The sequence below is a fragment of the Ursus americanus genome, chromosome 11, assembly GCF_024610735.1.
Source record: "Ursus americanus isolate L20-20 chromosome 11, mUrsAme1.1.p, whole genome shotgun sequence".
Classification (NCBI taxonomy): Eukaryota; Metazoa; Chordata; class Mammalia; order Carnivora; family Ursidae; genus Ursus; species Ursus americanus.
The window spans coordinates 47,158,569-47,172,712 of NC_142137.1; the positions used below are offsets into that span (position 1 = coordinate 47,158,569).

At 41.8% G+C, this 14,144-nt stretch overlaps 1 protein-coding gene across 2 annotated transcripts in view; it reads right to left on the bottom strand.

Annotated features, from left to right (window-relative positions):
* SLC2A12 (solute carrier family 2 member 12) overlaps positions 1–14,144 on the bottom strand; it is a 55,871-nt gene that overhangs the window by 12,523 nt on the left and 29,204 nt on the right. The window contains exons 3-4 of one of the 2 annotated variants that reach the window (XM_045805505.2): positions 5,613–5,735; positions 1,482–1,614 (exon numbers count right to left, since the gene is read on the bottom strand). In XM_045805505.2, the coding sequence (XP_045661461.2) occupies positions 1,482–1,614; positions 5,613–5,735 (256 nt within the window). The remainder of the gene's footprint in view (positions 1–1,481; positions 1,615–5,612; positions 5,736–14,144) is intronic. The other variant, XM_045805506.2, reaches the window with a different exon arrangement.

Genomic DNA, 14,144 nt, shown 5'->3' on the forward strand with positions numbered 1-14,144 from the left:
AGTAGTATATTTTAAGCCACAACGTGTGGGGATGGTGTGTTACCCCTAACCAGACAACTGATGGGAAACACGGAGAGGGCAGAATGAGAAATGAAGAATGTCCCGTAGATTCGGAAGTCTTTAACGTCCGGGCATCTTAGTCCCACAATAGGCCTTGAATCTGAATCAAGTCTCCAGATGAATGAATGGAGTTACCAAGATCTGAGGCTCTTGAATCATGCATGAATCGGTCATTATAGTCTTCTTCCGTGCTCGCCAAGAAACCCAGTCAGTTGACTTCAACTAGCACAGAGCCAGGCAATGTGCTGGTCAGGCCAAGGGTCCGGCCAGCCTTCCTGACAATTATATTTCCTCGTAAATGAATAACTTCCATTTTCATTGTATTTTTAAAAAACAGGGCCTTATCTATATTAAAAATTAACCTTACAATTTGATATTTAACTCACAGCTTGAATTAAGAGAAAAGTCTTTCTGTCTGCTAAAGTGAAATATTTAAAAAATGCAAACCACTTCTAAAAATGCAAAATACAAACTGAAAGTTTTCCAGATCCTGCTATAAATAAATATGTCCATGTATAGTGACCATCCAATCACCTCTCAGGTTTATTCTTCCTTCAGATAAACGCTGAACTATCACTATGCCCACAGTTCCAGTAGCAATCAAACATTTCTTTCTAGCCCATTGAAAGTGTTTTTAGAAGAAATTCACTAACTATAAATAAGTAGCGCCCTCCCATTAAACCCCAAGAACAAGTATTCCTACACGTTCAAGTGTAATGATTTAATCCCAGGAAGAAGAACAAGTTCCCCTTCATTCCTGGCCCCTAGCATCACCTCCTTCCCCACAGTTTAGCACTTAGAGCTCTGAGTTCTGTTACCAAAGGAAAGAGGAGTTCTCTACAGCCCACGTCAAAATCAAGCTGTTTAAATAATCTCTCTTTGCAATGTATTTAACCAGCTTTCTAGATGCTCTCCCCAGGAGAAACTCTTAATCTTTCTGAAACTTATTTCTATTGTGTCATATCTGGAATAATTGCAGTCATTTAAACCCGAGGGTGTTCCTGACCGTCTTAGCCTTCACGGCTGCTTAGGGCTTAAAGACGACCTACACGTGTGAGAGAAGAAGGAGGCCCATGGTTCTGGCACATGGTGAGCATGACATTCCAAGACTTACCTGAAACCCCAAACAAAAAACCCCTCCTGGGTGGGGGACCTCGGGACATGAGAGAGGTTCTTTGACCATTCCTGAAGAGAGCTTTGAAAAGTGCACCTGTTAGAAAGCCCTGGATATTCTAATTCCTTAGCTTAGTCACCCAGTTTCATCACATGGCATAAAAACTGAAATGGTGTTTTGAGATACAGTTTCACGCCAAAGGGAATAGCCTGAAATCATTTCAGATGTTGGATCATTACTCGGTTGTATGGAAAACTGCATTTTTTGGACCAGAGCGTCGTTCAGAGAGCGTGCACGTAATACTTACGCGTTTGCCAGCTCCACTGATATCTGTTCCAAAGAGCATCCCTTTGTCTCGGGTATAAACACAACAACAAAAACCAGGCACGCAAGGCTCATGATTGTATATACACAGCACACCCACGGCAAGCCAATGAGATCTACAAAGGACAAAAGAAACTCATTAAAAATGTGCTTTGTGTTGCTTTGACCCCATTTTGTGGACGGCCGCTTCTCAGGGCATATATAAAAACGTGTGTATTTTCAAACATGCTGGTAGTATCCAGGGAAATGGCAACCACGAATTAAAAATATAGCCAACGTCTGTAAGTTTCCTTTTTACAAAGGACCCAAGTCGTTTGGCGACGATCACAATTTAATCCAATGCTATCTTCTTTGTGAGCAGGCTTTTCTTTTTCAAAATGGTAATATACACGCTCATTGCAAAAATAAATAAATAAATAAATAAAGGGACATCAAATGACACAAAAACATAGAAAGCAGAAGGTAAAATATCTCCTCTGGCTTTTCATCATCACAGGTCCCCTCTTGGGAGTCGTGGCTGTAGCCGTTTGATTTCTATTTGGTGGACATTTTTAAAGACATTGATACAGATGCACTTGGCTTGAAATGAGCTCACCCTTCTTTACCCTGATTCAAATAAATCATTTCATGTTGGCAATATTTCCTTTTAGTAGCTGGCAGCGTGTTTGTAATGCTTCCGCCTGGATTCAGAGGAAAAAGGGCTAAGGGTTGGAAGGAAAGGCATCCACTTGCTAAGAGTCATCAGCAGGAGCCACATCCTCAGGGGCTGCTGGATCTCGCCGGCCAGCCTAGGGTTTCCTCGGACCGCTTCTAGCCAGAGGCACAGTCCTTCTGCAGTTCCTGACCAAGGTCAAGCCACACGGAGTGGCGAGAGGTGGCCCCCCGTGCACGGGAGCTGGCCGTGCGCATTGTGCTGCCCAGGGCTCAGCGGCAGGAAGTCCAGCCCGGCGGGGAGCAGCGGCGAAGAACCTGGCTCTTTACAAACACAGGTCAGACTGACCGTAGCCAGAAACAGTGCCAACGGCCCTTAACAGCTGCACCCACAAATCCCCACTGGTCCGTCAGGAAAACTGACCGAGCAGTTATGTAGCGAGGCAGTGTGAGGGATGCAGCGTGGAAAGATCTAAGCGTATTAAGCACCTGTCCGTCAGTTGTGCTGAGGCGAGGAGATGCGGGAAGAAGGGACCACATGACAGCTCTTTGGGCAGTTTTAACTAAAGTCCCATCCCTCTGGGCTTTCCTTGCTGCGGGCACAGGCTTTTGCCCAAGCGATTGCTTGATAAAGTGCTTGTACAAATGGTCCTCCTTTCCTCTCTGGGACATAAAACCAGGATACAGAAATTGAAAAAACAGAACAAAACAAAAGGTCACCTCATCAAACCTGTCCTCTCTTTTGCTTGAGTACTTCCAGGAACAGGGAGCTCACCCCTTTGGAGATTCTCACAGCATGGTGGGCTGGCCCTGCCTCTTACAAAGGTCTTCCTCCCTGACTCTCAAGTCCAAGTCTCCCTTTCGGGAGCTTCAGCTCAGAGGTTCTGCTTTGCCCTCCGAGTCCACTCTCCATCCCTTCTTCATGACAGCACGACAGCCGACAGCCGTTCGGACACCTGCGTGCACCTCCCACCCCCACCCGCCCCCGCCGCCCAGCACCTTCTCGCCGCAGCCAAACACCCTGAACTCTCGCAACCATTCTGCACACACCACAGGTCACACGCCCATCCAGGTGCCCTCCCATGGTGGACACATGGCAACGCTCTGGAAATATCTAAACAATCCTCTTAAAATATTTTCCTCGGAGCTGAGTGCAATGCAGCTGTATCATGACCGCTGCCCAGCGAGTTGGTTTCCCCGGAGCGCTCTGCTTTTCTAGATGCTGGTGAAGTTGCACTGGAAAGCTGGTGTCCGAGGGCTTGCTGCCAAGCAGAACCTTCCGTCTTCTACTTGGAATACTGATTTTTGAGAATAAGTACAGGTTTCCCTGCTCTCGGCACGTTTGTGTTATGCCACTTTGCTTTTCTGAAAGACCTCCGTCAGTACCTGCTTTTGCTAACTGCGAGAAATCCGAAGAGATCTTCGGAAGTGGTAGCTGCTTCTCTGCTTCAGGCCATCTTGGCTGATGAAAGGTCTCCTAGAGACGCTGGAGCTTCAAATAGTGGGAGAAACCTGTGCCGAATTTCAAGCTTAGTCCAGTGAAATGTCCTCTACAGGTTCGTTCCAGGATTTTCAAGTGAATTTGCTTTCCCAATATTTGTTCTAAACGCAGGAGAACTCCTGAATGTTCCTTAGCTCATCCCATACCTTACCTATCATTCCCGGAGATTTTGGTCCTCTTTTTCCACCCCTGATCTTTCCTTCCTTCCTTCCTTCCTTCCTTCCTTCCTTCCTTCCTTCCTTCCTTCCTTCCTTCCTTCCTTCCTTCCTTCCTCGATTTTATTTGTTTATTTGACAGAGAGAGAGAAACAGCGAGAGAGGGAACACAAGCAGGGGGAGTGGGAGAGGGAGAAGCAGCCTTCCCACTGAGCAGGGAACCTGACATGGGGCTTGATCCTGGGACCCCGGGATCATGACCTGAGCCGAAGGCAAATGCTGAACAACTGAGTCACCCAGGCACCCCTCCATTCTTTCTTCTATTTCGTAATTAAAACAAATTTACCTAGAGTTGACACACATATTACGTTGGTTTCAGGTGTACAGCATAGTGATTCGTCAAGTTCATACATTATGCTGTGCTCACTCCAATTTTTTCTTCTATATTTCTCTTTCTCCGCATCAAAGAACAGATGAATGTGTGTGTGTGTGTGTGTGTGTGTGTGAAGGGGAAAGGCACAGGTCTATGCATGTAATCTGAGTAGGATAAGTATGGTTGATACTCATGACCAGTTCCTTCATTTCCTTTAATCTTGGTCTATTTCTAAAAATGTGGGACATAAACATTTGAAATTTTATGTAAAACCCAAACCATGCTTAATTAATAACTCCTAAAGTTAATTTCCAAAAATAGATGTACACACAAAAAAAGTGGTTGATAAGATTCAGAAGTGCTATAGATAATACACATTTTTGATTATATATACACTTGTCCAAATTTATATATCATATATATGATTTAATATTTATATCATATACCTATATGAAGGAAAGAGGAAAGAAAGGAAATAGCTCAGTTTTGGAGAATGCTGGGGAAGTACCTCATTATTTGGAAAACTAGAAAATAAAGAGAAAGTTTAAAGCATTTTTCTTGCCTTTTTTCTCTGATTCACACTTCAGGGCAGGCAAATAACTAAGTAGAAGAAACTTCTCCTTAGAGAAGTAGCTATGATCAAAATTTAGGAGGAATGATGGAATGAAAATAACGGATCTGGATGATGATCTTCGAGGAAGCCTACATGACAAAGTGAGAGACAGACAGACAGACAGGATGTGCCTCTATGGCAGGACGCATGCCATCACCTGTGAAGGAGTTTACAAACAAACAAATGAGAAAATGTAAATCTGCTCAAGCCCCTAGATCTAAACAGTTCACTGGAAACACTAAGGACAGAAGGTCATGTGATAGGACTATAATCAGCAAAACCCAGCGTGGGAAAACCTCTATGAAACAGATAACTCCCGTTTCTTCATTAAAAATATAAAGATGGGGACGAAGGAGCAACAAAGATGAAACCTACAAATTATAAGAGACATGTCAATCAACTGTAAGTTATGTTTTTGGATCATGATTCAAGCAAAATATAAAAAAATAATTATCAGACAATTGGAAGTATGGGAACAAAGACAGGATATTTGACACCAAAGGATTACTATTAATATTTTTAGGCTTGATCATGCTATTACAGGTAGAGTTTTTAAATGTCTTATCTTTTAGTGATCCATGTGGAAATTTTATAGACAAAATGACATCATGGTTGGGATGTGACTCAAAATAATTTGGGGAGAGAGCAGGTGGGGTTATAAATGAATTAAGAATGATAACTGTCAATAGCGTGGTCGGTCCACCAGGTACCTTCTTTTTACTTTTGGATGTTTTGAACACGTCCACAGTCAAATGATCTTTAGGTGAGTGTGCTTCCCTCACTCACACAAAAGGTGATAGAGAAAAACAACGAGTCCTTACCAGTCACAGTCAAAAATGTCAGAGATATAAGGAGATTGATGCCCCAGTTCATGCTGGATGTTAAAGCCATGGCTCGTCCTCTAATTCCACCAGGAAAAAGCTCGCTCAGCAGCAGCCAGGGCACTAGAAGAAAGGGAAGAGTGGGTGGGGGGCAGCACAATGATCAAAACTCCAGTGAAATGTGGGGCCAGCCCTCTGCCCTGTGCCCCAGGCCTGCGTGGTTTGTGGTGGGAGAGCGGGGCTGTGACCTTCCTCAGCAGGAGGGGAGAGGGCTGGGCTTCCTCCTCATCTTCCGCCAGGTGAGAAAGGATTCAGGAGAAACACTGGCAGAGCCTGACCGTAACCCTGGAAGGAGGACTATGCAAGCGAGAGGGGCGGTGGCTGGGTCAACTGCCAGCGAGCAACAAGAGAGGCAGCTTTGGACCTCTGCCAAGCACAAAGCCTCAGGGCCAGATCAGGGTTCTCCCTGCTAGAGTCCCGGACCTTCCCTTGGACAAGTCCAACATCACAGCTACTGAGTGGGTAGGAAATGGAGCCAAGAAGGCAGGGGGAAGGAGGCCCACTACTCTCCCTGCTCCCACTTGGTCTTCCTGACCAAAGGCAAGCTGAGTGGACAGCAGCTCTGAATTAAACAGAGCTCTGAAATTTGATTATTGTACTTGACGAAATGTTTGAATTTCTGAAAGAAGACTCTTGTTGGCACAAAAACTGATCAGAGCACTTTTTATTATCTGAGAGTGACAGGGAACATTACAGGACCTGCCTGATAGGATTAGAACTCACTTTTCTGCTTACAGCCCATCAAGCCCTGTGCGCCCTAATAAAATAGCTACGCGTTCTTACAAGGGGCAGAGCACTGTATGCACCTTACCTCCAATGATCCTGCCCAAATCTTCCAAGATAGGAACTTATTACTATCCCTCTTTATGGAGAAGAAACTTGGGCTTCAAGAGGTAACCATTTGCCAAGGTCACAGAGCTCAGAAGTGGCGGAGGGGACACTGAGTCCTGGCAGTCAGGCCGTGAAACTCATGCTTTTTAATCATGGTGCTCTCTTGGTGGTTGCTCAATAAATATTTGTTAATGAATAAGTAAATGCAGAGCATTAGCGTTTGATTCTGAAGAAAGAAGGACATAGGAGCTGCCCCAGCCCTGGCTCACTGCTGGCGAAGTCACCTTGCGCTGCAAAGCCAGCAGTTACCTAGAGACCAGCTGCAGGGTCCTAGCCCAGGGGAGGCACCACTCGGTCGGCCTATGTGGGCATGGAGCAGTCAGCCGTGCCTCTAATTTAACAACGCGCTTCCCATGACAAGATGAGGCTCTGGACAGAAAACATCTGCTCACAGTAAACTTGCTGTTTTAAAGTAAGAAAAATAAATTGAATTATAGCAGAGGGCCAGAGAAACATTTTTTTCTTGATTATCTTTTCCAAGTGAATTCATGTAGGGTTATTGTTAGGGCATGGAAGGTAATCGTAACACAAGGAACATGTTTATTATTGTTCTAATTCATAGGGAATTTAAAACTAAAATTCTGTATCCCTCCCCTCCATTTCCTACCCCCCCAAACTGTATGAGGTTCGTGTAGATAATATCCTTGGTAGGATCGCTTTGCTTTTAATGAGACCCGTGCCGTGCTCAGGCAACCTTGTCTTGAGTTTTGTGAGACTGGGGATCTGACTCTGAGTAGAATGACGGCTGTATCATTCTGGTGAAGCCTTTGTAATGACCTGTCCTTGGACAAATACAAGATAAAATTATGTAAATCCAATGTTTTCGAAGTTAAATAATCTATGCCACAGACCAATCCCTTGTGCCCTTTTCTGCCATGGGTCTTTGTCACAGTGGCATGGGGGTTCTCTCATCACCTTTCGCTCTAGCAGCCATGAGGAGGTAGGGGAAGGGTCACTCTTTCTTTGCTAGATGAGTTCACACAGGTTTTCTTAATCTACTTCTATCCCCACTTCATCACCTCTGAAGCCCCTTCCTCCCTTCCCCACCTTTCACCATGACCACCTCTTGGAATTATTTGGTGGGATTTTGGAAAATCATTGCTGGGGTCATCAGACGATGTTGGCATCAGAGGAGAATGCTCTGATCTTGCCATGGGCTATGAACTGAACGTGGAAAGAGAGACTTCCCTCTATCTCTGGTGAGACCTTGTCAGGCAAACCGTGTACCTGACGTTTCCAAAAATAATGTGTCATTGCAGAAAGCTTCTACTTCTTCTTGATCTAATAGAAAGAATTCAAGAACTGATGCTTTGGTTTATCTAATATTCACAAACTGGGTGTTGTAGCATTTGATAAGTGTTTTGACAAGGATGGTCCAACCTCCCGATAAGGAGTCCGTCAAGTAAAAAATAAGGAGAATGATTTTAACAATGATATCAGCACCCTACAGTCACAAATTTTCAAATCCAGAAAGTGAAATCAAGTTCTGAAAATGGTCCTTGCAGCAAGCTAAAACTGACTAAAAGGATCATTTTTCCATGGACGTCTTAGGAGCAAGATGATGCTAGAATCTGAGGGGCCTCCATGGTTCCCAGAAAGGGACTGGGAATGTCCAAGGCAAAAAAAATGGAGCAACTCTGTTTCAGTTCATAAGTCAAGAGCACAGAGATGTAAACCATCACATGGGGATTTCATATGCATAATTATAGTGACAAGTGGAAGTCTTGTGCAAATCACCGATGGTTTTTCTAACGAGATGGCCTCATTTCTCCCCCAGAGAGAGTCAACCTATGGCCACCCACCACAGTGAGGAAGTGGTGGCTCTCTCGGGCTGTCCTGGTTCTCTGCTGCCCCATGATAGACCCACAGGGGATGCTTGTGCAATTTGCTTGTGAGGAATCCATGGAGTATTCAGAGACCTAGTCAACTCTCCTCCAGTGAGTGCCACCACGACTGTGTAGCAGGCCCCAAAACCATCCCCTTTACTGTCATCTTTCCACCTTTCACCTCGGCGTTCCAGGACTAGCTCCGCAGTACATGCCTCCGTAAATGTCAGAGTCTGCTCCTGTCTTTAAGGCCTTCCCTGTGCTGCGAGGATAGAGGAAATTTTGGACTTGCCAGGACATAAGTTGCCCACAAGTATCAGCACTTGTACTTCACATGGTGTTAAATCACCAGGGCTGCCTGTCAGAACGTGCCTGAGCCAGATGAAATCCGCAGACAGTGTTTATGGCTGCACAGAGCGTCACGTAAAGACGTGAAGGACACATATGTTGAGGTGTCCCCATGTGCCGTGGAGGACATGGGCTTGCGTTAGTAGGGCAATCCATGGAGATGACGTCGCCCTCCCATGGGTAGGTAACCTGCCACATTTATCTCCACCCCCTCCCTCTAAGCCACCGAGGCTATCACTTAAGCCCTTGTCTTGCCTTGGCTTGAGCTCTTCCTCAACCTCCTGGCATGCTAGCTCCAGGTTTGAAAGATTCCCAGAGGTCTTAAACTCTTGCCAGAGAATTCCCAGCAACTCTGGAGGCAGAATTTTCAACAACTTGATTTGCCAAGGAGTCGCTGTTCCATACTTTGCAGAAGTGAAGCCAAATCCCATGGCTTTTATTACCTATGCAAACAACACAGGGCACACCTAGCTCTCTGTCTGCCAAGAAATCCTTTAAATGTGAATATGAAAGGGAAATAGGCCCATTTCCTTCCAACCAGATGTTTAAATCCTGGCTTCATTAGGTTCCCTAAGTGGCAAAGTTATGCTTTTAAAAAAAAAGACACTCCACCATGGGCCACTGTCTCCAACATCAGCAATGATGCAAAGCTGTCATTTGTTTCTATTTTTATCTCTCATATGCCCCTTTTTCTCAGTTTCTCTGAGTTTTGCTCGTGTCTGGCCTCTTCTAAAGTAAATATTTCATTCAAGAATATTATCTTGTGTTACTTAAATGAAGCAATGAAATAAAATCTCAATCTTTCCCAGTATTTCTGTCTTAATGATTTCTAGTCAACACTAACTGAAATTCTTTGAAAATATTTTAGGGAAAATTGAACTCAATGGAATAACCCTCAATTAAAAAAAAAATGCCAGGATTGCGAAGGGAACTTGTGAGCAGGTACCGGTTGGGAATAAGAAAAAGCTATTGGCTTTAAACTTTCTTCCCTGTGTAGCCTTTAAAATAATTTGAAAAACTAAGTACTTTCTTTCATTTATAAGTCAACATCAAACTTTCTTCTCACTGTAAATTTAAAGGTAATTTAATACAATTTCTATTGTATTATAAACTCTAACATATAAAAGAGAGCACCTCTCACTCTTTTAAATATTTCCAGTAGAATTGAAATTCATCATCATTATCCATTTGAAAAATATAGGAATAAGCTATTTAACATAAACTTTATATTGTTTTTCACCTTGTATTTTATCCTTTCGCAATGCATTTTTAAACTTAAAAATCTTTTGGTCACTCCATCATAAGTGCTCTGAAAGAAAATTACCATAAACTCAAACTTTAGGGTTTCTTATATTTTCCCTAAGAACTCTTAGGTATTTTTTTTCTCAGCTACTAATACAATAATTAATACAAATTGGATCAAAACCATAGAAATACATTACAAATCTTTAGAATTATCTATTAGATATGAAAAGTGAAATTTATTGAAAAAAATCTCTCAGACGGAATTTTTTCTTTATTATGTATGTGTGGGTGAATGTCACTTCTAGAATAACAGGATACATTTCTGCCCTTTATTTTATCTTTTTATAACTTTTTTTTTTAAGATTTTATTTATTTATTTGACAGAGAGAGAGAGACAGCCAGCGAGAGAGGGAACACAAGCAGAGGGAATGGGAGAGGAAGAAGCAGGCTCCCAGCGGAGCAGGGAGCCCAATGCGGGGCTTGATCCCAGGACCCCGGGATCATGCTCTGAGCCGAAGGCAGAGGCTTAACGACGGAGCCACCCAGGCGCCCCTACATTTCTACTCTTTAGATGAAAGTTACTGTTCTCAAGAATACTGAAAAAAGATGGGGAGTTGAAGAAATTTTATAATAAATATCTCTCAGTTCTTTGAATTAACAAAAAAAGTTATCTGTGATGGTATATCAGCTGATCACTTGGTTAGGTCATCCTTGAATTTTGCAGAAAGCAAATTGTTGGCAATATCTAGGCCTATGAAAGGATTATTATCTAGTCGTCAGAGTAATTTTTTCCATACCACACCTGCACCAATATTTTCAATTATCTTTTTGATTAGTGCTCCTGAGGTTTTTATAATTTGGGACATGTATCATCATCATAAGTTTTCTAATGGGTACTAGGTGTGCTTTCTTCCACTTAGAGCGGAAGGATAATTATCACTAGGGAGATGAGGAAGAAGAAATTTTAGGAAGCAGATTTTCCCTAAAAATCAAGAAATTGATTTTCCTTGACATATCCTTGAAGCAGTACTCTGCAAAATGAACCCCTAGGAGCATGACTATCCCAATTTTCAGACCACTGAACTAGGATTCAAAAAGAAAAAAAAAAAAAAAAAAGGAGTTCCAAGAAATTAACCTTTTCTTGTTTAAACTGTAACTGGAATGTCATGCTTCACATGTGATATGTTATGTTGTGCTTTTTTGATGATTGATGCTTTACTTTAATCAGAAAGGTATTACAGTTTTTAACGTTACAAATATTCCCTGGAAAAATTCTTAACATTGTGTTCTGGAAAACAACAAAGTAACAAAGGAATGCTTGTGTTTATTAAGATAGTCTTAAACCTTAGTCTGTTGCTTTAATGTCTTTACTGTCTGATATTCACAATTCTCAAGGGCACAGGACTGAGAGGAAAGTTCAACACTGTTGTTTTATGTGAACGGTTGCCCATGGTAACAGGATCGATGGTGTCATTTCACTGTGTGTTGAGTTGTACTCATGCTTCAAAAATGCAGTTTTTAGACTGGTTCTGTTAAGTACTGGTCAGCCGCATCATCTGACTCCAAAGAAGAAAATAAGGGTACATATGTCTTGAAGTTTTTCCTCCTTTGCTTGGATGTGAACTTAGTGTAAAACTATTCAGATACTAATTTTTATTTATTTCGCATTATTTTAATGGTTAACATCAGAGGACCAAATAACTCATCACTTTAACCAATCAAAGTGGCCTTTAACTTCATTAATTGGAAAAAAAGGAACAGTATGGATGGGAATACTAGTGATAACTAAAACCTAAGATTTAAAAGAAAAAATGTGAAAGATCTTAAACTTATGCACTTAACACTTAACTTATACTTAACACAAACCAGTGTGTGAATATGATTATTTAATGGCTACAGTTGATAGTGAAACTCTCATATTTGAAGCATAATAATTTATGCAGTATGCCTTTTCTCTAACGGTATGCAATTATCCCATATTCTAGAATGGCAGAACAAATAACTGTGATGATTCTGAATATTAAAGACCTAGAGTCTAGGAGAAAATATGAAGAATATCAAAGTCTTTTTTGAAACATTGGGTGTACTTCTGGTCTGTAAGCTTCTCTGTTCTAAACCCAGCATATCTTGGAGTAAAGCAGCTAAGTAAACTTCTAAATTAGAGCCTGCTGTTTCACGTCCCTGGAATTGTCAAAGTCTTTAGCTGTGCAAACATCACATGAACAATTTCTTTTTGAAGAGCTAGAGTCATTTGGGTATAAAATCTAAATTTAAATGTTACGGCAGATGAGTCTTAGGCTTCCTACGGATACCCATCCTCCAAAAAGCTGGCTAAACTCCATAAAACTAAACCAAACAAAAAGTTAGACTGTACAGTTTCTGAGCCTTAAAAAGTCCTAGTTTCTTATTTAAAGCAGAGAAGTTGCTTTTTCAGGATACTTGACTTGAGAGACAACTCTCCATGGATCTCTTGTAGTTCTGCGTGTCTGAGGAGCAAAAGCAACGGCTGTTCTTGTTCTCAGTTATCTTTCTAAGGATGTTTGTATAACAAACAGCCTTGGAAGACAGAGACAGTGTCTCCTCTGGAGCAAAGGCTTGTTTACTATCCAATAAATTAAAGATAATGTCTTCTTCACGAGGAAATCAGGTGGGCTTACTGTCTATTATAAAAGATTTGGGTTCCCTAGACTTTGGGCTCCTCTTCTCAAAATGACCCATTATGTGTGCAGATTTCATCTGGTTCTCATAGTGTTGCCCTGTGGGTACTGGGGCTTGAGGAAACGGGGCAATGCTGATATTCCAGCTGTTTCTATTGCTGGGGGTAATAAACTGTCCTTTCTCTGATCAAGAGCTCTTATGTTTTCCCAAATCCATAAAACTATGACAGGGTTACTTGTTAGCTTGCAAGTGGGCTAAAATGCAGTTCCTGAGAGTTTGATTACTTGTGGCTATGGTATGATTTTTCTACAAAGATCTTTTATTACTATTATTAACTAATGGACTGCCCATTTACATCTGAGGGATTTAATGGGATTGTTAAACTTGAGATAATCCATTGAAATATTTCTATAAACTCTAATATTAATTAAATAAGCAAAAACAAACCCCAAATGCCAGATTCAGATTTTCACATATTTCTCTTAGGAAAACTGTGAATCAATTGTCTCAAGTCTTTTTTGTAATGAGTCAAGTTGAAATACATCTAATTACTAAACCAAGGTATGAAAAATTACCCCATGATATTGCTAATCTCAATCTTTGTTTCCAAGGGAAGGGCTGGGTCTTGTTTTTGGAGAAAAAATAGAAATCTGGAAATGAATATTTTGTTTAACACTATAAATTTTTTTAAATGGCCTTAATTTTAGGAAATTTAAAACACAAAGCTTCTTAGGTCATCAGATATTGGAGATGGCCTTGTGTCTTCAACTGAGTTGCTTTATTCAGATACGATTTTTGATCAAATGTGTATGGGGTTCTCCACACCATACATTCATCTCTAATTCCCTGTATACTGACTCAGATATATACCAGAGGAGATCAGGATATATCAACCCCAGACTAGAGAGAGAGGGCTCCCCCTTTTCACAGAAGCTGAGAGATTGCCAGAAACACTTTTTTGACTCATCCAACAAATATTTATTGAGCCCCTGTTGTGAGCTAGGCCCAAGGTTAGGCTGGAGGAAACAGCAGTGAGAAAGACAGAGTTTGTGTGCACATAGGACATATAGTCTAAATTAGTTGCACTAACTTAGAAGAGTGGACATTTGGGTGTTTCTCAGGCTACATCACACCTTTCACCCTTCCCCAATGCCTCAGGACTTTCTGTAAAACCTGTCTGATTTCCTAGGAAGATCTCTTGACTGTAGGTAACCCAGAATTAAACTATATTGCAAAGCACAAACCTATTCTTCTTAGTCTTGACTCAACTGGAATGGTGTATGGGAGGGAGACGAGGAGGACCAGGGCATCATAGTTCAACTTAGGGCCGTGGAGTACTTCCCGTGTGTCCCGACATGGCTTAAGCAAAATGCCTGCTGAGGTCAGGGCTGGCATTATCAGAACTATTCATGTCATGTCTAGACCACAGTCCAACATTTATTAGCACTAATAACTAACTGTATAGAGTCCATACTGCATAGCAGGCACCAAAATAAGAATGTTT